This window comes from Melospiza georgiana, chromosome Z, assembly GCF_028018845.1.
Source record: "Melospiza georgiana isolate bMelGeo1 chromosome Z, bMelGeo1.pri, whole genome shotgun sequence".
In the NCBI taxonomy this organism is placed as follows: Eukaryota; Metazoa; Chordata; class Aves; order Passeriformes; family Passerellidae; genus Melospiza; species Melospiza georgiana.
Window position 1 is genome coordinate 73,570,804 of NC_080465.1, and position 26,943 is coordinate 73,597,746.

Below are 26,943 nucleotides of genomic sequence, written 5' to 3' on the forward strand. Positions count from 1 at the left end.
TGAAAGGTGCTTGTATTTGTCACTGAAGAGAGCTGTACTAGGACATACATAGTTACACACCCAGATGACCTGCTTTTAGCTTGTTAATATTAATATAATAATTCAACAACAATTCCTGATTTTCAAAAGTGTTGTGCTTTTAGCTACCTCAGTCCCTTTATTCAAGCACAACTGCTACCTCACTTAACAACAGAAGAATTGACAGTGCCTCAAATGTGCACAGTGCAGTTTTATATGTAATAGGATAACTCTCCTCTGCAGTGGATGTAATATTTATAGCATTATAGAGAGCTGTACTGAAGAGTGAATAGCATTTCTGTATGAGAAGATAATATGCACTAATAAATAAAAGATACAGATATGAGATACTACACTCAGAGACTGATCCATAATACCAATTGTACATTTTCTTTTGAAGTGATATCTCCAAAGCCAGTGATTACAGACAGGGAGCTCCTGTTGCATTATACTATAAATGAAAATTGCTTGAAGCACGTATTCATCTTTTAATACATGTTGTATCACACAGAGGTTTCCATTAAATCTTGACAATCTAGGCAAGCTAAGGTGGTTTGCAATATCAGAGGAGGCCTACTTCTTTCAAAGGACACCACAACTGTAATCTTCCCATTGAAAGAACAACTCCAAACATAAATAATTTAATATTCTTTGAGGCTAATAAGCCAAAATGTGGCCAAGGGTTGAATTAAAGGTTTACATCCCACAACCAGCTTCTCTGGGGATTCTCTGGGAATCCCTTGCATGGGATGAGTGAGTATGACAAACTTTTGTCAAAACTACATTAGCCAGACTGTTCAGCTGTATCTTGCATAGAAAAGAAAAAAATTACAGACTAGAGCAAACAATGCCTCGAATTGACAACACATGTTTAAATAATTCAGGACTTGTAGGTGTATCTACCTTTCAGGCTAGGAAATAATTTGATGCGCATGAACCAATAAACTGAGTACACTGTCTCCTTGTTAAAGCAGGAGAAGGTGCTGTTTATAGTTACAATAAATCACTGCCTCCTGCTCCTGCAAATTGCCAATTCTCCAGCAGCCCACTCACTAAGTCCCAGGTTCCTTGGGAAAAGCAGAGGGTTGCTAGGCAGCTCCAGGCATCCGCAGGTGACGATTTGTGGGAATACCAACACCACAGAACAATGACTCCAAAAGGAGAAAGCCATATTATGAAGCCTCCAATTTAACTTTATGTTTTATTAGGGAAGTTTCCTTCAGTAGTATGAGAATTAACTTAAGCAAGCCAACGTCTGGCTGAGATTTCAGGGTGAATCTTGCTGCTGCTGACTGACAGCTCCCAATGGGTGCCCCACCATCAAACCAAATCACCTTGACCATGTACCAGGCACATAACCTGTAAAATGTGTCACTGTCTTTTTCCTGCCAGAGGATCCCAGGGAAGCTACCATGCTGGCACCTATTACCACAGTGTCACGCTGCAATTACAAACAGAATTTGTCTGCTTCATTTGCTGCAAGCAGTGTGTTGTGGAGAGGACGCACAACCTAATCACTCCTCATCTGTGCAAAACAGGCATGATGAGCAATGCTTTAAAAATACAGACTGCAATAATTTCTAGAGTTAGTGCAGTTTTAACTACTACAAGGAATTGCTGCAAATACAGAAGACTCCCCCAAACCTATCATCTTCTTTTAAGAGCAGAAGACATAGCACTCCTTCAGAGCTACTCTTTCCCTTCTGCTGCCACCGATGAATGATCCAGGAGAAAGGATTTCATGGGGACCACTCTGAGGTGTTCAGCAGCAATTATTTAATACTGCTGCCATAAGCACTTGTCACCAAGACATTATACATTCCAGCTATAGCCTTACTCTTAATCACAGGTCTCTCTGGAAGAGCTGCATATCCCACCTCCACTGCTTCAGAAAGACTGACATACAGCAGCAGCTTGGCCCTCAGTGAGGCTTGGCCACTTGATTATTTTATTAAAAACATCATAAATGCTATTTTTACTTAGACTGAACTGCAGACTTCTAAAGTACACTCTGATTATAAATACAGGGATACTTACCCTCCTTTGAGCCATGGTGGTTTTGATGGATCAGCCTCATCTTGGCCCTGAAGTGGGAGAGGGGAAAAAAAATAACATGAAATTAGTTTCCAGAAACACCAGTAAAAGTGTTTGTATTGTATTCTGCAGAAAGGGTAACGGACCACACTGCATGCAGGCAAATGCATACAGAAACTCGTTCAAGCACCTCCAATGACCAAGATGTCAGGACAAGTCCTACAGACACAGACAGACTATGCAATTTCATTGAACAGCCAGGACTAGAATCTGAAGAGCCTGTTCAGTGCAACTCCACATTCAAAAGGCAGTCTTGAAGACAAATGTTTTCTTTTTTTTCCAACTCCAACAAGTTACTGGAGAGCTCCCGTTACTACAGGTCACCACTTAACATAAATGTGGTCACAATGAAGATGCTATAAATTAAAAGCGCTTCTATGACATGCACAAATGACAGATTAACATGAACCTCTGTATGAACACTTGTGAGCTTTGCTCGTGCCCAAATGCAAAGACTTTTTAGTCTCCTAAGCAGAGAGGTCCCATTACAGCTTCACTCATTTATTTAAAAGTATTTCACTTCTAACAGACATGAAACAAGGGCCACCACCTGCAGGTCAACTGGAATTCTACAGTGTGATGGAAAACATCACAGACTGCAAATGTGGGGATTCATATTTATGAATTCAAACCATGTTTTTATGTTCACATTAAGACTACATTCATAGAGTGTTTCTCTGCAGATCTTGAGTGGACTTAATTAGAAGTGATAAGTATTTGAACACTTGCAATGTACCTGGAAGAAACAACAGGTTCTGGATAAGGGGAAAATATCTATCCACAACTAGAAACTTCTATGTTTCAGCTCACAGGTCATATGTTCTCCTGCACTCCCTCAAAGATATGCTGCTTTCACAATGGACTAAGCAGGTCATTATGCTAATAGCTAAAACTCCAACCTCAGATAATGACATGTGCCACAAGAAAAAGGAGGCTGCAAATTGCACACAGTGAAAAAGAAAGTATTTCCAGCCATGGAATTCACAACCTGAGAGTCAACAAAGTAAAGGAGCTTGAGTCAAATAAGACCCAACTCTATGCAAGATAAAGGAGCACAGCCCCAGAAGAAAGTTCTTTTTGCTTTTCCTTTTTATTCTAACCTATGCACTGTGTGAGTTGTGCAACCCCACACTGTTCGCAGGTGACAGATAAAGACTCCCAAGAAGAGCTGAAATAACCAAGGAAAGAAGTTCTCTTTGAGGTAACAACTTGAACAGAAACAAATGTCCAAACTTTGTATTTTTGAGTCCTACAAATTAGGGAATCTGCAGATTTAAAGACTACCTATTAGTAATGTTTATTCTTATGTATTGAAACAGATTGAACATTACAATGTTATCCATAATGGAATGCCTGTTTCCCCAAAGCTGCAGAAGCACACCAGGCTCCACCAAGCTTTGCTACCAAAACCCCTCAGCCTGAAGTCTGCATTTTCTCCAGAGGGATCCAAACCAACTGCTGGTCAAGAGAGATTTCATGAAGTAAATGCAACCAGATTCTTCTGAGCACACAGGGGAGGATATCTCTACCTTCGCATCTGAACACTTGGAAGAGCTGTGGTTAGAAAGCAACACTAAATGGACAAAGCTTTCATACTGGACTGAGCTTGACACCAATGCCTCAGCTGTGCTGAATGACAGAGAATGACAAACACAAACGTGGCAACATTGATGGCAGAAGTCACTAATAACAAGGTTTTCAATCATTTTACGTGAGAATGAAAAGTGACTGATATTTGAGATGTTAACAGACCACAAAACGGTGTGTTCGCTGCAGACTGGACACCACAAGAGCATCAAGAATCTGGGAATAAGGGGGAAGGAAAGATAGAGGGAAAGTTGTTACCTAGTTAAGCAATTTCCTACAGGCAACCACAAGTCAACAGAGAACAGCCAGGAATGTGGACGTGGGGAAGGCAGAAAGTATGATCAGGAAACAAACCTACATCATGTCCCAGATTTGTGATGTGCAAGTAATACCTGCCAGGAATTCCAGGTTTTTTAAAAAATGAGCAAAAATATAATCTATTTTTACCAAGTCTTTCAGACATGCGAATAAAAGCAAAAGGCAGAGCTTCTCTAGTGTCAAAATTGAAAATCATCTGGGCATAATAGCACAAAACAAAAGAAAGAGCTTTCAGTAAGTGGCAATATTGATGCAGGGCCAAAGCAGGTGATGGCTGTGTGAAAGCAGGACTTATCACCTGCTGAAAGCAAAGTAAAGAGCTAATTTGTTCCAGGCAGCCTTCTCCCTGAGAAAATGCCAAGAGAACCAGCACCTGACATCCATCAAACGAGGGCTGATGCCTTGAGACTGTAGAAGAGCCAATGCAGTATTTACAGTTAAAGTGTGTATGTGTGGAGGAGGGAAATGTGATCCAGATTAGTGTAGGACCATTAATGGCTTCCAAAGCTTGAAAGGGTTCTGAGCAAACATGAAGGAAGGAATTAAGATGGAGGCTATTGAAAAACAGGTTTTGTTTCACAAAGCAACTATTTTTCTCTAACTATAAAATGAATGATGAACTGAATTTTCATTTCAAAAAATACCCTTTTGATGCAGTGCCATATGACGTTAATAAAGACCGGATAAGCTGAGGAGGAGGAAGGAGCTTTCAGGTGGATAAACAAGTAACTGTAACTGAGCCAGTCATGGACAACGCAATAAGGAAGCTAGTGGGAGTAAGTAGGATCTGCTGATAAAATCTGGAAATGACAAACCCAGGAGAATTATTGACACTGAACTCATAGGTCCGGTAGAAAGAACTGATAGCAGTAAATACTGCAACAATGGAGGATCAAACATGGAAAAAATGGCAAGGTCAATGCCCCAAAGGCTGCCATGAATTGGACTGATACAAAGTGTTCCTCAGTGGAGAAAAGCAGGAAACAATGGATTTGGGTTCTAGTCATCACACTGACCATAAGCCTCTATGATACAGCCAGGCAGGAACAGAACATAATCCATAGAATAAGTCCAGTGAAATGTCTCCACAGAAGTAAAAGTATAAGTACCTTTGTACTATGTTGGCAAGATTTCTTCAGAAAAGCATATGAAATCTTTTTATTCTGCATCAAAGTAAAAAATAATCACAAAGGAAAATGGCAAAAGCAGCTAGAGTATGTAAACACAATCCTATAAGGAGAAGAACAAAACATCTTGTTTACTCTAGCAAAAAGAACCTTTTCCTGTGCTTGTTCAACAGGCAGGTGAATAGGAGAACTACAGCTAAACAGAGGATGAAAATTCAAAGGTGTGTCACGACGACAGCTCTGTAGAAGCCCCTCAAAAGGAGCAGCAGACACCAAACCATATCAGAGAATGACATTGGGAGGTTTATATTAAAAGGAAATGGCACATAATATCACACAGTGGCAGCCACCACAAGTGCTCTGCAGTCTCTTCTTGCACTGACGAAGTGCAAGAGTACTCAAAGAACCAGAGGCTGTACTAGCTACACATGCTGGCATGTTTAAGACATCTCCATCAATGCCAGCTAAACAAAGTAATCCACAGTGTGCACCCCTCTTGTGGGTAAGAATTCTTCATATATTCCTCCTCATTTAAAGAAAGCACACACTAGTATTGTCCATCCAGATGGATTTGCTGCAGGTGGTGAGTTGCCAACTCTCCAAAGGCAGCACTCACGCCAGGACACAGCAGGGCTCCAGCAGCTGCCCTGGGACTTATCACCAGCCATGGGTCTCCTCAAGTTCAGCCCATGGCAGCAGCCTGAGCTGGTCAGAGCCAGGGCATGCAGCAGAAACAACAGCCAGGTGAGAAGAGCACTGCAACACCTGTGAGGTTTATAACATTGTCTTTCCCAAGGACAAATGGGAAGGCAAATGGAAAGCAGACACATTTAACACCCTGTCATCCATCCACATGCTGCAAGTCACAGAAAGTGTTTTGCTGGCTCATGGCCGTGTCTGCACAGCTCTGTCACTTGATCTTTCCTTGAAAGCAGCCACATCAGACTGAATCTGAAATTTAATATTTTTAACCTCCAGTAAGCACATATAAGAGCACTGAAACAACGGAGACACAAACATGTAAATAAAACAGGCCATCACATCCTTATTTGATTTTTTAAAATTTCTCATGCTGGTGGATGACATTTTTATAGCTACTATCCAACAAATATTTTAAAATGGGGAAGTGCCTGTCTCCCTAGTACTGCAGTATATTCACCCACAGTAAAGCTGTATAGTATACCACAACCACCTGCTGAAAGGTCTTCTCCAAGTAATTAAAGTCCCCGATAAACAAAGAACCAGCAAGAAAAGCTATGTCAATGACAGAGCAGCATAAATTGAAGGCCCTGGATTAAACAAGGCAACAGACATGATTACTTAAGGCAAAGTATTCAGTCATAGGGAAGTCAATGTTTGGTGAAGCCTATAAAGGAAACAACAGTTTTGCTTACTAAGGAAAAGCAGCAGCTGGGCTTACAAGTAACTTGAAAAGTTATTTAACAAAGCTGCAATTTTAAAATTTTGCAAATTCTCTCATACACAAGAAGATACTTTAATGGACAAAACAAACAACTATGTATTTCTGTAGAAGCAAAGGTCCATAAAATGGACAGAGGGGCAAAAAAAGAAATAAAATAAATCACAAAGTCTGGAGCATCACAAAGGAAAGAAAGAACATCCACAGATCTGTTAGCCTTTTATACATATCTAGCTCTCCACATAAAAGGCTTCCTAACAATGTAATTTTCCATCACATCTAAGTACTGTGTCTAGCATATTATCCTCTTAAAATATAAATCAGATGTAAAACATGTAAAGCTGCTTTATGCCGCCTTATTTAAACAGATAAAAAAATCAATAATGACATCTTATTTCTTTTGAAAATCATCCTAACTTGTTTTCAAATACCATGTTTTATTATTAAACCTCAAAACCCTCAGTTAGATATAGGTTAATCTGAATAAGGCTAAAACAAGGAGCAACTGACTAAATTAAACTTCTGGTCATGCCTAATTAGTGCATTTCTTCAGTGGCATTAACAGAGTCGGACTCAACTAAATCTTCCCAATTAAGGCAGTCTTGTGGTTCAATGTCTTCATTCACTCAAGCATACTGCATTTTACATGGAATCCAAAGCTTCAACAAGTCAAGGGATTATTTTAAATCCATTCTGTATTCTGCAATAGGATCCATTTATTAAGGGCTGAAGAGCCCCAAAGGAAGCTCCTTCCAACTGATGTATCATCCAGCACCACCTTTCTAGCTGCCAGATGAGCAGTTTAAAGGAGGTTTACAGTGGTTTTGCCCTGAAGTCAAAAGGGGACTGTATTTAACACCAATATTTGACACCAGGTATCTCCGCATTCCTGAAAAAGCATTAATTGACAGATATTTACCAGTAAGAAGGAAACAAAACTGCTGATATATGAGCCAATAAAGCTTAGAAATGCAAATTCATTGGACTCAAGGGATGACATCTGCATGGAGGCCCAAAAATCCATGCAAGGTTCAGCTTCTCCTGGAAGCCAGTTTTGCCTTATTTATACAGCTACAGGAGAGGGGGAGGCACAGCAGGCACTGAATACACACAGCACAGAGTCATGAAAATAGAAGAGCTGAGATTCCAAAGCCAGTAATTTCTCTATGTGAGATACAGTTGCTAACACAATTGTTGACAAAGCACACAGCAGTCAACAAAATAATTATGCAGACCCTCCTAGGAGGAAAGAGTTACCTGTTGCTCACAGGATAATGGGCAGAGGTAACCAGTTCATGACTAGAAAGACAACAACTGCATGTATTAAGGAGAAGGTCCTGTCTTTCCCATCGGGCACAGGGCTCTGGCTCAAACCAAAGTGACTACCTAAAAAGGCACAGGACTTGCAGCAGACATCTTTCAGCATCCAAGTTTGATTAATCTCACTACTACGGTCCAGATGTATTTTTGACTTTAATTGATGAAAGTGGATAAGCCAGACAGAGATGAAATGAAATAATATAACTGAAGAAAAATGAGGAAATGCTTAGTTTAAACAAGATCCATGCAGAGGAAGACTGGAAAAGACAAGATGAACAACTTGTCCTCTACTAATGCGGTGCCTGTGCACATCACACACACCCCATGGAGCACCAAAGGGAGGAGATCACTCCAAGCATTCCTGTTTTCCTCTTTGTACAAGGTCATAGGCACTGAACAGACTCTTTACTCATACACAGTGTTAACAATGCCTCAGACAATCACGACATGCTAAACGGAATCTCAGCGCCTCAGCAGGACCAATTGGCTACAGAAGATGAGACACGCACACACAGGGGTTTCAGAAAGAGATGCTGGTTACAAGGGACAACATGTACAACCTGGAGCTCTCCTCTACCTCCTTCTGCAAAGAAAGAAAAAAAAAAAAAAAGACAAGAAGGAGAGGAACAAAAGTTAGTAGACCAGATTTCTGCCATGAGTTCTGTATAGTGATTTTTATAGAAACAGGGGTAAAGGTTTGCCTCAAGTTGCTAACACGTTCGTGCAGCAGTTTTCCCATGTGCTTCCTGGGACATGCACCAGACAATTAATCTCTAACAGACAACCTCAAGTTAAACTCATCCAATTTTATCCATAACTGCACATGCATTAAAATACATGCTTTTGAGAGCTCTTTTTAGAGTTACTGTTGCTGTTTTCTTAACTGAAAATTTTTAAGTAATCTTAACACAGAATTGGAGGTGCCATTTATCATACAGGAAAAAAACCCTGGATTTATTATAAGGAGGAACAAATTTGTTCCCCTCTCCCCCAGACTGCATCCACTGCCTGCATCCCTGCATCTGAAACACCCCCCCTGCTCCCTTCCTCACTCCCTGTATATTTTGCCCAGTACGAGGAAACTGGCAGCTCCCACGGAACACATTTTGCTTTTGCAAATATCATAATGCAGAGAGATATTTTCTGAGTTTATACATCTAGGCAATTTTCCTCTGATCAAAAAAAAAAAAAAAAAAAAAAAATCCTGAAGCCTCCTACACGAAATCTCATGTTTATGGATAGGCAATTTCAAGGCTAGTAAAGTTACATGAGAGTCATACTCAAAACTTCCGGTACAGACATGATATTTTTTAAGTCTTCCAATCAGATAATTCTCTATCTGCACAGAAGAATCCTATTACTCATTTGTGTATGAAAGATGGAGGGGAAGGAATATCTTCATGGCAACAGGAGACACTCAAATTGGTTTAAAAGCAAAAATAGTTTTTGAAGTTACTGTCTATATGGGTGTAATTACAGACATGCAATCACTAAGACAGGAAAATAGAGAAGCTATTTTAACTCAATTGCTAAGGAGAAGTCAAATTACTTTAGAAAACAAAGTGCTGGATTGTAGCTAAAATAAAAAATCCTGTTCCCCACCTTAAGACATGCTTGCATGGATGCTCACTAGGACAGAAAGTCTCTGGGCCACCCTGCAGGCTTCACCTTTGGAGCTAACAGAGGCGAAATCGCAAGCAGCAGGATGCTGCAACCACCCGTGTGGCACAAGGGCTCTGTTTTGGCAATCTGCTCTGCACAGACCAGCTGACCTGGAGAAACTGAGGAAACCTGCAGTCCCTTCCAGACTCAGATAGGAATGTGTTTTGTTTGGCATGGACCTTTCTGACTGTTCTCTGAAGTAATCCTGCCTGTCCTGTTTAATTAAGCAAAACCTTCTCACCTAGACAGACACAATTCCACATTAAGTCATTTGGTTTTGTCCTTCTTTTTACACAGTCACCCCAAGCCCTTCCAACCCATGCCAAATCTCTCCTGACTTGGTCCCTGGGGTGGTTTCAGTGTGTCTCAGGAAGATCCAGGCATCCCTCATTCCTGGGTTTTTAATTCCTTTGCATTTGAACTCTACTCCTTCCTGGCCTCTCCTGTGGAGTCTCGAAGTGCAGAAGATGCGGGAGACCCGGGCCCGTGTCCCCTCTCAGGTCTGCTGTGGCTCTCAGTCACGTCGAGCAGGGAAACCCTGCTTTTAGCCCCCGGCTGGAAAACACTAAGGACAGATGGAGTCTCTGGCAAAGCAACAGCTCAACAGTAGCAAGCTACCAGTGAGCATATGCAAACTACATATTTTTCAAAAGCGTATTCACTCCGCTCATTTGGGGTTGATTTTCCACAGAAAATTCCTTGACACAGGCTAGCACTGCCAAATTTTAAGACCTCAGGGCACTAGAGCTTTTCAAATGTAGGTCAAATTTATTTTTATACAAATACAAAGCAATGAATCTTGCATTAGACTAATTTTTGGGTAATTAAAAACAAAAAAAACCCAAAAACCAATTTTGGCTTAAAACCCATATTCATCTTTGATTTTTGAGGCCCATCAGTTTAAGGCAGTTAGGGACAGTTTCAGGGCAAATGTAAAATTTGGCAAAGCTCTGAGTAACTGCAGACAGATTTAAAATCTTGTGTCTCACTTCAGCACGTGCACTCACAGCTTCATCAATGGTGACTAACTTGGCTAAACCCTGATCACAGAATTCTTTCACAATTTCACTTTTGAGCAGTTACCTTAAATATCATAAAATCTCTAGCATTGCAGGGCTTTACTTTAAACAAATTCAAACTATCATCATCTTCACTTACACTTTTTTTTCTTTTTTTTCAAATTCAAACTTTAAAAGCTTCCTCAGATTTTCAGGGGATTTTTTTTTTTCTTTTGACTTCCAATTAAACACAACAATTATTTATATGCATCTGCCAAGTTCCAAGTTCTTTCAGTAATTTGCATCTGTGTTCAACTATAAATAATTTAAACCTTTATGCCAGTGCATCATCTCTGATTCACCAAAACATGCATATTTACCAACACCTTCAAACTTATCTTCCATTCCTTTGCTGGAGGCTGCTGCCAACCACATTTAAGAAAATACCTTGAACTGAACTATTGAGCAAATGTGAGGTTTAGGTTCAGAACTGGGTTTTCAGTGGATCTTATCTGGGAACTAAAAAGGCTATTAACAACAAATGACATTTTTAAAGTAAGACACAAACACTCATCTACAGCCAGGGAAAAAAGCAAATCAACATAATTTCACTACATTCCAGGTATGATGCTTTTTCGAAAGGAAGAAAATAAAAGCTTGGCTCAAACTTGAGTACATAGAAACAGGACACAGAACTGCAGTTTCTCTTTCTTGAAAAATGCATGCCAAAACAACACTGTTTCAGAGAGTCACAGAATCATAGAATGTTTTGTGTTGGAAGAGACCTTAAAGATCATCTAGTTCCAACTCTTTCCCTTTCTAGCTGTCAGGGACTGGGCTGCTCTGCTTCCTGGCATCTCCAGGGTTTTCTCCCCAAGGTCCTTCCTTTCTTATCCTTCATACACTTTTTTCCACTATCTTTGACTCCTTCTGTCTCTCAGAGTACATTTCCTACATTGTGACTTCATCACACACTTATTTTTATAGTTTCAACTGCCAAATCTACTATAGATCTTTCCTTATGGGAGTGGCACACAAGTACCACCAATTTTTTGTCACATCAATGGATGATGTTCAAGGGAATTGAACTGGGGAGGACCAGGAATCCCAATTCATCCTGGAGCCAGATCTGAGGTACAAAGCGCAGCTCTGTTCCTCCTTCTCAATTGTTTTGGCTACTTCTTGCCTTGTGAACATGCCTGCGCTGCTCAAACTCTGCTGAGATGAGCAGCCTCCTCTCACATTCAGAAACAGGCTATTTCAGTACTTCTGCTGTACTGTGGCACATGCTAATCCAAACCACTGCCTGTTCTCTCAGGTTCTAAAATTAGGACATATGTCCAGGACTTAAGCAGCACACAAACACTACCCAAGAAAAAAATGCATCTGTGCCAAGCCCACTAACAAATCCCATCGCTTCCCTCATTAAAAACTTACTGTTTGAGCCAACTCTATACTAAAGACCTTGCATAAAATAATAAAGCAGAGAGCTGATTACCAGCTTTATGATCTGCATAACTGAGAGGATGACTGGTACAGAAATCAAGTATGGGTTGACAGATTGTTTCTTCACAGTGAAAGCAGCGTAACTGGAAAAGCACTTGGCATTAGATGACTCCTTCAGCAGGGAGAGGAGCCCCCTGATCATTCTGACCAGCTTCTGTGATTACAAGAAGAGTGAACTCAGTATTTGCTACAAGTAAGTTCACAACAAGATTTCATGTTCACATGAAGATTTCAAGATGTAGTTAAAATAACTTCCACTCTCGAAACAAAGCCTCTTTCCTTAACTGTGTAGTGACTCATAGGGATGACACTGAGAAAGCCTTCTCACTGCCTGGAGAGGAAGGGGGAAGATGGACCTACACTTCAACTTTAGGTTCTGTTTTACCAAATCAAGGCTGTCAAAACATGTCCCATCAAAAGATGCCAGTCAGCTCTATCTCCCACAGACTCAGGAAATGAGTTTAGCAACACTGCTCCACCACTGTATCAGCTCACATCTGCTTTGGTCACACATTTCAAAATCTGTGCTGGAAATAAGAAATGTAGTTCCCCAGAAACAAAAATTTTCCATTTCATAGACAAGTTATGGAAACAATACCAAAATAAAAGTTTAAGCGTTCCAGTTTTTTAACTTTTATTAGTAGTAGTATTTATTATTTTAAAGGTCTCTACTAGGATAATATCTAGAAGTGATTAAACACTGAGAACTCCCACTTTGTGACAGAGTCACTTGAAGTCTAGATCCACTCAACTCTCAAAACTGCAAATCTGGCTACTTATAGCTCAAATGCACACTTTGTTATCACATGTCTTAGCTATTATATTTAACAAGAAACCAAGTCACGAATTATGATGAAAAACCTCAACACCTGCTATTTGGAAGAAGCAGTGCAAATCTTTCTCTCTCAAAGAAAAAAAAAAAGTTGAAGCTTGCTAACTGGCATTTCAGCATGTTACACAGTAAATTTTAGGGGGTTTTGTCAGTACTGTTGTACAGCACTGTTGTACTTGTCTTTGTAACTATGTGCTCACAACTTTTAATAAACTCACAAAATGTTTACAGTTCACCCACAGAATGAAGTGTTGGCCACTGGCTGCACAAATACCAGATTTTGACATCTCCTTAAAAACATTTTTTCGTTTTACCTGAATTTGTCTCCTCAGCAGAAATCCAGTTTCCCTCCTGTGCTAATTCTTTTAAGAGTCTCCTACGCATTTGTCTCTTTTCCCTCAGCACATTTTTGAAATTGTTGATGCATTTGTTCAGGTAGATGGTCTCTGCGCACACCTTGTCAAGGCTCATGGGCCTGCCCTCCTTTCCTGGCTCAGGTAGACAGTTCCCATCTTCTCCAAGCTCCTCAGGAGGTAACTGCTGCCTAGCAGGGATTTCACAGACAGATGATGGCAGCACACTGGAAACGGGAGGCTCTTGCGAAACAGAGGAAAGACTGGAAGGAGCAAATTGCATCTGAGCAGATGCTTCACTGTTGGCATTTGCATTTGCCTGGCTCTCAGAGGACTGACTAGGAGGGGTTTCTGCAAAGTAGTCAGAGCTGCCGCCCATACCTGAACTGGTCAGCATAAGCGTGTTGTCATCATCCATCTGTAAGCCACTATCATTTTCCAAAAGGATTTCAGAATCACTTGTCTCCAGTTTATGGAACACCACTTGCAGAGCAGACCTGAAGTGGTGAATAGCTTTCCCAAGCTTATTAGTGTAAAACTTCATGTCTACAAGATCAATGTTGTCCCGGGAGTGGTCAAGGAAATACTGGGAATTTTCCAGGACATCCCTAAAGACCTGATCAGTTGGATCTTGATCATTCAGGTCCATTTGGATCATATCTTTCAAGCTGTCACTACTGTCAGCCATTTCATCTGTTGTATGATCATAACTAATGGTTGTCACCCCACTGGATACATCTTCTCTTTGAACATCACCTTTCTCTGCACTGGTAAATTTGCAAGAGTTATCATAGTCTGTTTCAATTTCTTCTGTGGTTATCCCCTCATCTTTTTCTAGAAGAGAAGAAGAATTCTCAGTGATGCTTTTAGTGTCAAGCCTCTGCTCACTACCATTACTTGAAGCACACATCTGGCTTGCATGGCCCGAAGAGTCAGATGAGCAGCAGTGATTCCCATCACCTGATTTAGGTGAAATGGTCACCTGTGGAGGTTCAGCAAGGTCCCTGTCATCTGAAGGCTGCTCACTGCAGCTTACTGTTTGTGCTTCCTCTCCAGCTTCAAGTATCAAGGTGTCTTTCTTGGTCAAGGCTGACTTCTGCTCAGAATCAAGTCTGTCCCCTGCACACTCTGCTGTCCTACTTGTGCTTTTATACTTAACCTGGCATGAGTCAGTCTGGAGGTGCCCAACTGCATCAGTTCTCTGAGCTCCATCAGGATTCACAGAATTATGATTGTTTTTCTTCAAGCCAGACTGCGAAGAGACTGAATCTGTTTTCTGGCCCCTTTGGCCATTCTGCCTCTTTTGCTCCTCACTAGTAGCAACCCGGACCCCTGAGCTCTGCAGAAGGATAGACTTCTGTAAAATAAAGTCTCTCTGTTCACAACTCACAAGTTTCACAACTGCTGGTCTTGGCGTTAATGGCTTGCCTGTACCAATATCTGACCTATAAGCATCTTTTATATACTTACTGCACTGAATACCATTGAAACAGTGATATTCAGACAAAAGACTGCAGATAAGATCTACTGTGTTTTCATCATCTTTCTCTGGGATGCCATAAAAATACAACACTGGTTCTTCCTTTTGTACATCCCCTCTTGGCTCTCGAGCATGTGTAGCCTGGGTTTTTCCACTGGAACCACCTTGCAGGCCTTCTATCTCACTCAAGACAGTGTCCACACAGCTGGAGACTTCATCCACAGAGCCTTTTATCAAGGTGAGGTGCTGACGGAGCTCTGCAATCTCTGTCTGGATTCGACTTATTCCCTGTAGCTCTTTAACTATGTAATCAACCACATCAGCTGAGCGGTCTCTTGACTGCCTTCTTCGACTCTTGTATGCAATGGTCTTTTCCTTGGGAAAGCACACTTGCCTTTCAGCTGCATCCCTCCAGCTCATGGTAATGCTCAGGGAAGAAAGGTCCTGCCCCTCAGACACTCTGCCCTTTATTTCAGAAGAGGTCTGAGTGATACCACCAGAACTTCCCTGCAAGTCCTTCTTGTTCTGCTGAACTGAACATGGTATTTTTACGTAGCCACCCCAGTTCAGTTCCACCTCACCAACACACACTTCACTCACTCCCTTGGAATCATGTCCTCCATCCTGATGGAAGTCCCCTCCAGCCATGGAAAACTCAGTACTTGGAGAGCTCCTGTTCATTCCACAAACAAACATGTCTGACTCAATCTCCACTGGGGAGAGCTGGCAGCGATGTGCATGGTTTGAATTATCATCTACCTGGCCTTGGAGAAGCCTCTTCATTTTGTCCCGCAGTAACAAATGGAGTTTTTGCTTCCGGAATTGCTTCCTGCCCTGCAGTTTTATAACAGGTTTTCTGTGCAGAAGTGAAAATTCATTTTCTTGCTTTTTCAATCTACTTCTAGCAAACATCATCAGCTGCACCTGTGTTTCTCATAGTGCTACAAGCTGCACAAGCACACATCAATCACTTCTCAATGCACAACTTGCATCCAGTTTTTATTCTGTCATGAGGCAGCTACCAAAAGAGGGGAAAAAAACATTACAGTTTGGTTCAGATAGAAATATCCGAGGTAACTTAAGCAGAAGAATTAAAAAAACCCCAAAACCTATAACCAGCATACACATAAAATCAGACAGAAAGAGGATGTGCTATTTAAAGTGTACAGACATTATCATGGTTTTGGCCACCTCCCCAGATCAGGTTCTTGTTGGAATAAGTGTTCCTCACTCCCTCTTCTATTCAAGAGAGTGGAAAAAAAAAAAGGTCAAATTCAAAAAGCAATTCTGTAGCCGTTTTTCTACCAGGTTTGCAAATTAATCTCAGGCTTGAGCTCCTGGCAATTGCGCACTGTGTGATTTAATTACCCCCCAAATGCGGAGTTCTGACATTATAAATTCTATCCTTGCACATTTCCTCTCCTTTCAAGTTCACAATCTTCATCCTTTCTTCAAACCAAAGCAGAAATCAAATTTAACTTGGCACAGTACCAGCTAGCCCACAGGAATTGCACCAAGTGATGTAAAGTGGCAAGAAGACTGGATGACAGATTTTAGGAGTAAAACCTTTCTGCTATTTTAGTATTTTCATCTTAATATTTTGCTACAAAGCAGTAAAAAAAAAAACATCCAGAAAATGAACCAAACAAAAAAAGCCTCAAAGCTTGCAAGCTCCCAAACTAACCTGCAGTTAAATATGCTACACTCAGCAAATGCACAAGCAGGCTGAGCTGACAGCATGAAGCTTCTGCATGTCACTTCTACTCCAGCTCTGGAGATTTTGCAGTTTATTATTTTCCCCAGTTTAAATACCCTCTGTAATGAGCAAAATAAAAACAGAAAACCCTAAAATGTTAAATACTTTAAACTTCCATGTGCTTTTACTGCCTTACTTACTAAGCAACATACAACCAGTTTTTCCTCCAAAGAGTAGGGCACACAAGAGACCCACACAGGATCCTCCCAGAGGCAAGGTGACCGGAGAACACAACTGTATTTGATGATTCAGTTTGGACTTGCTGCCTGAAGCACATATTCTTTCTCATATTCTTGTTTTATTTAAGACTTACGGTAACTTTCTTTCATTTTTATTGTTTCACTTTGTGGGCAGGAAGGGAGAGAGTGTTTTTTGATCTGGAGGAAGCAGCATTGCAAATACCAATCTCTATAATTAGAACTAAATTAATATGCTATAAAAGAGGTTGCATCTGTGCTTCAGGTTTAAGTTTCCTCATCAAGCATCTCAGCTGAACTTCCATACCAAAGGCAATACCTGCCCTTTTGTAGGCTAAACAAATTCTCTGTGAGATTGATTATCAGCTTCTTTAAAGAAAGTTAGTTTTAATTTTCTAGAATTTTCAGGCCATTGTTTCAGAAAAATTAGTTGGGATTTTTTGGTGGGGTTTTTCTTAGGTTTTTTTTTTTTTTTTTTTTTAATCTAACTATTTCCTCATAAAACAGGGCTAACATAAGAAATATTTTCTCAGACTCTCTTCTTCCACCACTTACACAGTTTAGCCACTTTGACTTGAGTGGGTAACTGATATTTTAACATAAAAAAATCACTTCTGTACTAGTTGCAAGAAGTGAAGAGAGAAGAATTGCTTGGAGAATCTCCAAGAATTGCTTGGAAAGCAAGCAATCAGATTCAATGGCAGCCAAGAAAAAGAGCTCCACAGTTGTGGCTCCCTACACATGTTGCTTGAGGGTAGCACACAGAAATGCTAATTTCAAATATTATCCAGCATATTGAACTCCAAGTGCTAGGAGAAAAGCCTACATATGCTTGTGCAAGGTTTCCCTCTGAAAGCTCAGTCTTCATCATGTTTCCTTCTGCATGCAGCTTTCAAGGCACCAGAGCGGCATAATAATAACTTTAGTTTTAAAAAAAATCAATTCAAGACAGAGCTCGCTCTCCCTTTCTTTATCTGCTACAACACCCAAGAGAAACAGCTTTTTACAGAAATCACCTTTTCCTGCTGAACACTTACTTGCAAAATTGCAGCCATTCCAAAGCTGGCAGCTCAGAGCAAACAGTACAATGCTGTCATTTTTATTTATATGCAGTATTTGTGGCATATGTATAGGTGTGTATATATACATGTGTGTATATGTGTGTGTGTGTGTCTGTGTGTGTACACAGAGGAATATCTACGTTGTTGGAGATTTTCAAAAGCACATCTTTGATTTAATCAAATACCAGCAGTACCTTTCCATCTTTCCCCAAGAAGGACAGAAACTGCTTCCTCCAAAGCCGGGAACAAGGCCAGAGCAGAACACGTGGACAGCAGCTCTGGCTCAGAGGGAAGCCTTTCTACCTCTCTCTACAGTGGGTGGAAATGAACGGAAATCACTGTTTACCACCGAAGATCAAATCACTGCCCACTGAGTGGAAAGCCAAGAATCAAGTAATAGAATCACCCTCTTTTTCCTCTCCTGCAGGCTTCCTCTCTCCATTCTCCACCCCAAGCCCACACTCAGACCTGAAGCTCAGAGCATTCACTCATTCTGTGGGCTGGTCCCAAAGTGTCTCTGCACCTCCTGCCACATCCTCTCCTCCTCCTCTCCAGCCAGGGCTGTGTGCATGCTCCTGTCCCCTGCCACGCTCCAGACTAGGTGCTCTGCAACTTGTCTCATATAAAGATCCCTTATTTCTCTCGTGTTGTCTTGTGTGTTAGAGCCATGCTTTTTTGTAGCACAGACATGTGAAGCGACAACAAAAGTTAATGCAGGTTCACCCAGGAAAAAAACCCAAAACCTAATCTAGATGCAAATCCCTGCTGAAGTCTTTTTCTCTTCCAGACTCACTCCAGGAGTCACATTAACACACAACAAGAAATCAAGTCTTTTAGAAAATAATATTTGGATCCTGGTGTTCTGCCAGATGCTGCAAGGCTTCACTGACTACACATGGTTTGTTCTGACTGCCTTGTTAGCAGGCATTTCCTTCCAGGAGAATACCATGCTCAGTTCAGTACAGCTGTCTCTGGATGTGCTAGAGAGCAGTAGGCACAGGCACCACTACTTCTATGTTCCTCAACTTCCCAAAACATGGGAAAACAAAGCCAATTTCCCAAAACAAAATAAAGCCTCAAGCTCAACATGAGGAATACACTGTTACTTTACTTGGGGATGTTTGGGTTATTTTGTTATTCCCATGAAGACAAAGCTGACATATTAGGATTTTAGAGAGGGGACACAGGTGAGCTACCACAAAAACTTCACATCTCATTACCTTGTCACTGGACACACTTCTGAAATGGCCTTGTAACACATAAACAACAGATACTTTTCCTCCTGACGTACAGATTTGCCATGACAACAGGAGTAAAAGCATGTCATGCCAGCATCCACGAATAAGAAAAAAGAACACAAGAAATCCCATGAAGGAATAAAATCCAATTATGTTATCTCTACTGATCAGCTGGGGATCAGCTATGTTTTATGCTTACAGCATAAAACAGAGAGTGAGGCTCTCACCAGGGAGAAGGGAGGTGACTGCAACCCCCTCTGAGCAGCATGTTCAGTTCTGTGAGACACTGGACCAGCATGGTTCAGAACAAAGGCCGCATTGTGTGCCCTCAGCACTGGCTCACACTGCAGCGGGCTGGCTGCAGTCTGGTGGAAGAAAAGGGGGTGAGAGCACAAAAACTCTGTAAAAGTGAGGTATGCTTATCTTACAGAATTACAGATTTGTTTAGGTTGGAAAAGATCTTTAAGGTCATAAAATCCAACAATTTACTCAGCATTGCCAGGGACACCACTAAACCATGTACCTGAGTGCACATCTACATGCCTTTGAAATATGTCCAGGGATAGTGACTACACCACTCCCATGGGCAGCTCAACCCAATGTCTGATACCCCTTGTTAATGGCTATCTGGCTTTCATCACACTAAGGTTAATACTGAGATACCTTTAGCCCACAGTGTCATGTTAGAAGGTGCTGGTATCTCAGGGTACATGAACCCAGCAAAGAGATATAAAAACAATTAATGATGATCAGAAAAACATTTCACAGCAGCCTTTCTGCCTATTGACTCATGCTACTGAGTGAAATCTTTTTGATTAGATTATATTTGCAGTATCATCCACACAATGTGGTATTGCATCACCTGTACTAGCAATTACACTTGGAATAGCAACAATAAATAAAATGGCTGATAAACGGTTTTGCTACTTTAAAAAGTGCCATTTCAACATGAAGAAAACCAATAACTAAAATGCAGGACGTTGTGGGGAAAAAGATTTTGGCATTTAAAAGAGAAAGAAATCATGGCTAAGGCTGCCATAGCAACATCGCCCCAGCACTCAGCATGCTGAAACATTGACTCTTCCTGAGAATATTACAGCATTTTAAAACACAATAATTGCTGAAAGAATCCTAACAAGGCTTGACAGAGATATGAAGAGTTATCATCAGTTTTGCTGTTTGACGTCTGGAGATGAGCCTGCAATTTTCTAATTAGTATCATTAGATTTAATTTTGGGTTGGATCATACCTGAACATGGCATTATTGCTTTGCTGCTGAGAATGTGTCTTTCTTCAAACCTTCTTTTGATAATTAACAAAAATTCTAACTTTTGAGTCCGAGCACGGATGATCAGATCAACAAGGTACTGAGCTGAGCAATCCTGGGCAAAAAGCAGCAGAGCTGGAGAACAAAGCACACTTGCTGAGAAACACCTTCACCTCAGGACATTTAGGCTGAAAGTAATGTGCAGAAGAGACACATAGAACTCCACAGTGGATTGAAGAGAGAATACATTCATGCCATTGAAAAGACAGCAGTTACAAAAGGACGACAATTTTACACAAAACAATGTGAGGAGAAGAACTATTACCCACCTACTAGGGTAACCTTCTTGATAACCCTTTCACAGTCCCTCTGCTGCCAAGCCTCAACGCTTCCTGTTAAGGAATTACTGCTCTAGCAGCAAAACCACATCCCAGACATATCCGTAGAACTTTCTTAAGTTTTTAAACACTTCCAAATATATTTTATAGGTTGTATTGGTACCTACAACATTTATTTCAGTACGGCTAAGCAAAAACGATGACAAATTTAACCCACAAAATTTCAATGCAATGACAGCCAGCCTTCACACCTGACACGTTTCAGAAAAAAAACCACTTAAAACCCTTCTGGAGCAGTTTGATAGAAATGACAAAAGGTCAGGTGAGGTCAATCAGTCATCCTCAGGGTGGAAAACTGATCCAGGGAACACTGCATATAACACAGTTCTGCATCTCCCACAGCACAGTTATTTCTCACCTTTTATACAAGGCTTGCTGACTAAGGGGAAAAAAACCACATCTGAATAACACTCTGCCACACCAGCAAGTTATCAAGGTAGCTACTAAGTAAAGGAACAGTAAAAAGCCACAAACTATGAGGGTAAAACACCCACAGAAGTGTTTTGGGTTCATGGCATTCACCAATACAAAAAGTTCTGTTGCAAAACAGCATAAAATTAAACCAATGTAATAGAAGAGTATCGCTGTGTAGTAGATCGAAAAGACAGCACTTTCTGCCTTTACTCCTTAATACCCTCTTACAAATTTAGGGGATACCCAAGAAGTCAAGTGTGTCTCAGCTTTCGGGGGACTAATGTCTGTCATCCAGACAGCATCCCTTCTGTGAGCACAGATGGAGTGGGAGTGAGACACCCACACTTTAAGTCCAGCTGCCTTGGGAACCCCTGGGGGGGCACCTCAGCACCAGGCAGCCCTTCCATTCCTCATATGTGCTCATTCCCTCTGCATCCTTCTATCCCAGCTCTTCCTGCAGGCTGGAGGCAGCAGTGCCTGGCACAGGATGCATTGCCTGCAGTAACAAATGAGGTCTGTCACCACCTGGCAGCCAGGAAAAGGCAGCATCCGGAGACAGAAATAGGGGCTGTCCCCAAGCACAGAGGGAGGCACAGGCTGCAAGCTGCCGACCATAGCAGTGCAAAGGCTCATGCCTGGTGAGCAGAAAGCTAACTCTGAGGCACCCACCAAGCTCTGAGACAAGCCTGTGCTGAGGAAAAGGCAAAAGGGATAACTGACTACTGAAAACAGACATCACAGCTGCTTCTGTCTATCTTATGTAAAAGGTACTTCACTTCTTTCCAGCAAATATGAAACCTGAGCAGCAGCTATCAGCAGTTTAAGTGCAAACGGGGAAATAGTTAAGTTCAGCAGTACCCTGAACTGAGTAGTTCCAGAGCATGGGGGTTTTGTACACAGCTGAATCAATCAGTAGATGGCTTGTCCTTAACAACCTAAAGCATTAATTGTTCCTTAAAACAGATTTATCCCAAATCAGGATCCTAAGAACAAAGCATTATTTGAACATATGGGGCAGGATCAAGGAGCAACTTCTTGTTTAAAGGAAAAAGCCCCAAGAACTGAAACAAAATTATCAGGGCATGCTGACAAGTTCACTGGTCATGGGATGAAAACTCTAGAAATGTCTTCCAGACTTTGGGGAAAGGTCTCTGATTATTCAGCTACCTCTAACCAGAAAGAAAACACACAACATTGACAGTACAAACAGAGTACCTCTGGCTTAAATGAGGTTTGCATGCACTGTTATGAAAATGCTGAATGATGCTAAAAGCTCTGCCTAGACTAACAGAAACAAAATGTGCTGTGCCTCTCCTCTGCTTGCAATCCAACTTACAGCCCAATGCTGAACTGCTGCTGGACCAACAGTATGAATTCTCCAAGTCCTGCATTTCTGACAAGAACCACCATGAACCACTCATCAGTGAGGATTTTCTCAGAACTCTGATGACTCACTGATGATGTCTGGAGCTGGTTTTTCAGGCGGCAGTGCCTCAGCTTACAGGGACATTCAGGCAGGGAAGGGACAGGCAGCACTCACTAGTACAGGGTGATGAATAAGGATACCCTACTTCTGTTGTCAGGGCAGAGAAAGCACAGCCCTGGTACAGACTGGTTCTACACAATCTTACTCACTGATTCTGACCTGTTCTGCACTCCCTTAGGACAGACACTTGGCAGTGTTCAGCCAGGCTGGATGAAGGTACCATATGCAGCAAATGGAATAATTAGGGTTTTACAGCTCATGATATTAAAACGTAGCACGTGGCAACTAAAATCCTCCTGGACTAAAACTGCAGCTTTGCTTCTATAAGCTCTCTTCTTTTCATCTCAGGGACTGAAGACCTTAGCATTCTGTATTAAGTCTTTAGGTTTATCCCCGAAAGGCTTGCTCCATTAGCAAAAGAAACCTGCCCATATAAATGAAAAGAAAAATGAAAAGATATCTGAAAACAGTCACACCATCTGCTCTGATTCACGAGCTTGTACAGCATCCTCATTGCTCCTGCATGCCAGTCATTCCATCTCATCAACTCACAAGCTTCTCAGCACAAGAAATCAGGCCAATGACAAATACTCTGTGTTTAAAAAACCCCCTTTCTTAAGTGACATTTAAGTAAGAATCAAACCAGTAATTTATTACTTCAAGTTATTTGCTTCTCAAATGATCAAATTTAAATTATCCCCAAGCTCCTTTCTCTTTTACTCTTCTTCCCATAGTGATTTCGATGTCAAATTCCAGCTGAGATACAAACCCTCCTTACAGAGAAGTATGAGAAGTAAACAGACACAATCTCAATTCTACCAGTCATAAGAAATCTACAATTAGTGTCTAATGGGTGAAAACAAAAACTAAGAAACAGAGCATACAAATGAACAAACTAAGTGTAAATTGTTTTACAAAGCACATTTTTAAATTCAGTCAGCTTCCAATGGAGCTATTGTATTGCTAAAGTAAACACACACACATGCACACAGAGAGCTCACTCTAAAAATAAAGAGCAATTCTCCTTGGTTGCTGCCTACTTGCAGTTTATACCCAGGCACTTCATTTGTTCCAATCTCTCACTTACCTTGCTGCTTCAAAATAAAAGATTAAAATGTAAAGGTAATATATAGAATTAATAGAAAACTACAGAATACAACAGCTTGCTCTCATAGAAAATACAAGTCCTGAAGGATTCCTATTGTTGTTAAAGGTTCACCGGATAATGAACTTTTACTATGGAGATTATCAACATATTGTTGGTGTCCCATCTGAGGTATCAGGGAAAGCAATGTTAAAGGCACCGAGAGTTTCCCGTTCCACAGCAGCACTAGGATGAGAAATCACATAAAGTTGAAGGCATGTTGAAGGGAATAAAAAATGCAAACAGCTACTAAAAAATCCAGAAAGCAAAAACCAGCAGAAGCTAATGATTGCAAAAGCTAAAAATGCAGAAATCCTTTTGGTTTCCAGGAGCATCCCTCAACAGAAATTCTTTAGTTTCCCACCACAGTGCATCTTTTCCCTTTCTCAGGCTGTACCAAGTACAGTTAAAACTTCATCCTTCTCTTCAGATGTGACTCAACAGAAAATATTGTACTTCAGAGGCAGAGAGAAAGCTGTGCAGCTACTTTACTCCTCCTCGTCAGCTGCCTACTGCCTAGCTCCTCACACACGCAGCCTCCCCGCTTCACTCCTCGCCTCAAAATGATTCTCCACTTTATTATCCATTCAGAAGGAAATACGAACTGATGGAGCCAATCTGACTAAAGACAAAACGCACTCCTTTGGCATTGCGAGAGCAGGCAGCGCAGCGCAGCGAGCGGATCTCTGCTGGAAAAGTGCTCTGGCATCCAGCGGGACTGTGGAGAAGGGGGGCTGGGGGAAAAAGCCCAGGACTCAACATAATTAACCAGCTCCAAGAAGATTTTTTTGCCCAGCTCTGAGATGGAGGTTTATTTTTATCTCTCCTGTTCACCCCCTGACTAACCCACAAGATTCAGCTATGCCCTTGCTGAAATGAATCCAGTTTCCAAGGAAGACTAGTACCAGCTCTGCTACAAGTGTGGGGGATTGAACACCCGTTGATCTCTCATTTCCCAAAAATAAAAGTCACATTGTTACATAAAAGAATGACTGCAGAAGTGTTGTGCACAGAATCAGATCCACTCACGTTGTACTGACACTTCTCTCCTGGGAGTGAGCAGCAGCAGGCACTCATCCTGCAAGAAGTGCCTGAATTAAAGGCACCATTTATCTGCCCCACAACCTGCTCCAGAGGCATCCAACAAACTGCCACTGAGAAAACCTCGCTGGCCAGTTGATCCAAGTTCACATCCCCCTTTCCATAAATGCTCCCTTTATGCTCTCCCCCCTCTTCGTGCACCCAACACAAACACCCACCTCCTTCCCAAATACTGTTTCTCTGCCTCTAGCATCAAAGACACTGTGTGAGTGCTGGTGTTGCTCAAGAACAACTCACTGCATCTTTCAAAACAGTGTCTTTTCACAGTGTGGGGTGGGATTTTGAAGAGGCCTATATGACTTAGCTGTGGAAATGCCACTATCCTCCCATCTGTTCAATTACCTCCTACCTCCTCATGAGCCAGCCTTGCTGTGAACGATACTTCCCCTTCAATATCGTACCTACACCAATATCAAGTTTTATTCACCACTTCTTCCACAAGCATCACTGTGCTCCCTGTCCTGCCCTCACCTGGGGCAGTGCAATATTCAATGCAGGAGAATATCCAATGCAGTGTATATTCTCCTGGCACTTTCAACCCTCTGCTCCCACTGCTCCATCCCAGCACCTTGATGTAGTGCCAGCTGGTAGCAGCCAGGCTAGCGTCCCAGCTCATTTGTTTGTTTTGGCTAACAGGTTTCACATATGGACTAATGTCACAGTTCACAATACTTTGTCTCAGCAGCACCACTGGTGAACTGTACCCCTGTTCTTTCCGTGTGCAGCCACAGCACTGCCCCTTTCAGCCAGGCACAGAAATCATGCCACCAACCTCCTTTCAGGTCCTCTGAGAGGCTGATGTTCCTCATGGTCACTTGCATTCCCCATCTCCCAGAACACCCTCTCATTTTTGCTCTTTCCCTTGCTGCAGGGCAGGGAGTATAGGTCAGATTTTGAGAAGTGATTTAGCTTTAAAGGATTTTAAGAGTCTGACCCTGAGCATCTCAGGGTTATATGTTTGCATTCTGCCAGGAAAGCAGGATTCTTGCCCAACTGAAGCACAGACTCTGACTGCAATAGGAATGATTCTACTAAACGCAGCAATTATAGCCCTTGAGCTCAGAGTTGAAGCTCTGCATCAAATTCATCCACATAAGGATGAAGACTGCCCATCTGAGAAAATAAAATGCAATCCAGGGTTTGAACAGCACTTAGAATCTTCAAAGCTCTGCCTATGAGTAAGATGAGAAAGATCTTGAGAGAGGTCTCTTACACAGCAATAGTTTAAAAATAAAATAGTCGGTATGCATCAGACACTTTTTAATTTACATTAACACTCTACAGCACCTGAAGCATCCACTAGACAGCCTCACAGGCTTTTAAATGCCTTACTCTTTCCAAGGATCCTACAACAAGTGGAGCCAAATCATCTTGCCATCACTGCCTTGGTCCTTCCCATCTTTTCCTTCCTTGGTCTATGCCCATCTCTGCAGCCATCAGTACAAGACAGTAATACATCAAAGTCAAAAATATACTGGAGTCAAACACAATGCTCCAGCCACAGTTCCTGAGACACAAAGAGCCCATGCAAATTTCCAAACACCGCCGCATAAAATACCAATGTTCCCATGGCTGTCTTACAGGAATAGGAGAGAAAAACACATGGAAAAGTGAACAATTCTCAATAAACAGAATATAGAGACATTACTAAAGGAGGTCATGAGCAATGAAGTGCTGGGAAATGTCACTGCCCTTATCATAGCTCACAATGTGGCTAAAAAAGATAAAAAACCAGGTGCCCTCAGAAAAAAGGAAGATGACACCTTTCAAATATTTAGAACCCCTTACCTAATGCGCAGGATATTGAGACAGACTCTGTTTGTCAGAGATTTTTTTCTGAAATAATTAAGATAATTTCATGAGTAAAATAGGCATGACTTGCACATAAAAAAGTCTATGAGAAAGTGTATGCTTTACCTTAAGGCTCACAGCACTGAGTTATTTGCTTTCTACTAGAGAAATAAACTTCCACTTAAAAATTTAAATACTTCTTACTGCAATTTTTTAATTCACCAACAGATTTTAATTTTAGGTTGAGCCAGCAGGGAATTATTAAAACTGATAAAGCCTGGCTTAGCTATATAGGCCAAATGCTTTGATGTCTGCGAGGTATATGTTACCCTTTCTTCTTTTTTAATCCTCATTATCTATTTCATTCCAACTTCC

The 26,943-nt window shown here is 41.4% G+C and overlaps 1 protein-coding gene across 6 annotated transcripts in view; it reads right to left on the minus strand.

Moving 5' to 3' along the window:
- UNC13B (unc-13 homolog B) overlaps positions 1 to 26,943 on the minus strand; it is a 206,775-nt gene that overhangs the window by 82,617 nt on the left and 97,215 nt on the right. Inside the window, exons 1-5 of one of the 6 annotated variants that reach the window (XM_058044073.1) lie at positions 23,620 to 24,465; positions 20,217 to 20,369; positions 13,197 to 15,733; positions 8,394 to 8,467; positions 2,056 to 2,102 (exon numbers count right to left, since the gene is read on the minus strand). In XM_058044073.1, coding sequence (XP_057900056.1) covers positions 2,056 to 2,102; positions 8,394 to 8,467; positions 13,197 to 15,630 — 2,555 coding nt within the window. In that variant the 5' untranslated portion in view covers positions 15,631 to 15,733; positions 20,217 to 20,369; positions 23,620 to 24,465. Of the gene's footprint in view, positions 1 to 2,055; positions 2,103 to 8,393; positions 8,468 to 13,196; positions 17,127 to 20,216; positions 20,370 to 23,619; positions 24,467 to 26,943 lie in introns of those variants that run through there. The other 5 variants (XM_058044076.1, XM_058044075.1, XM_058044072.1 and 2 more) reach the window with 5 other exon arrangements.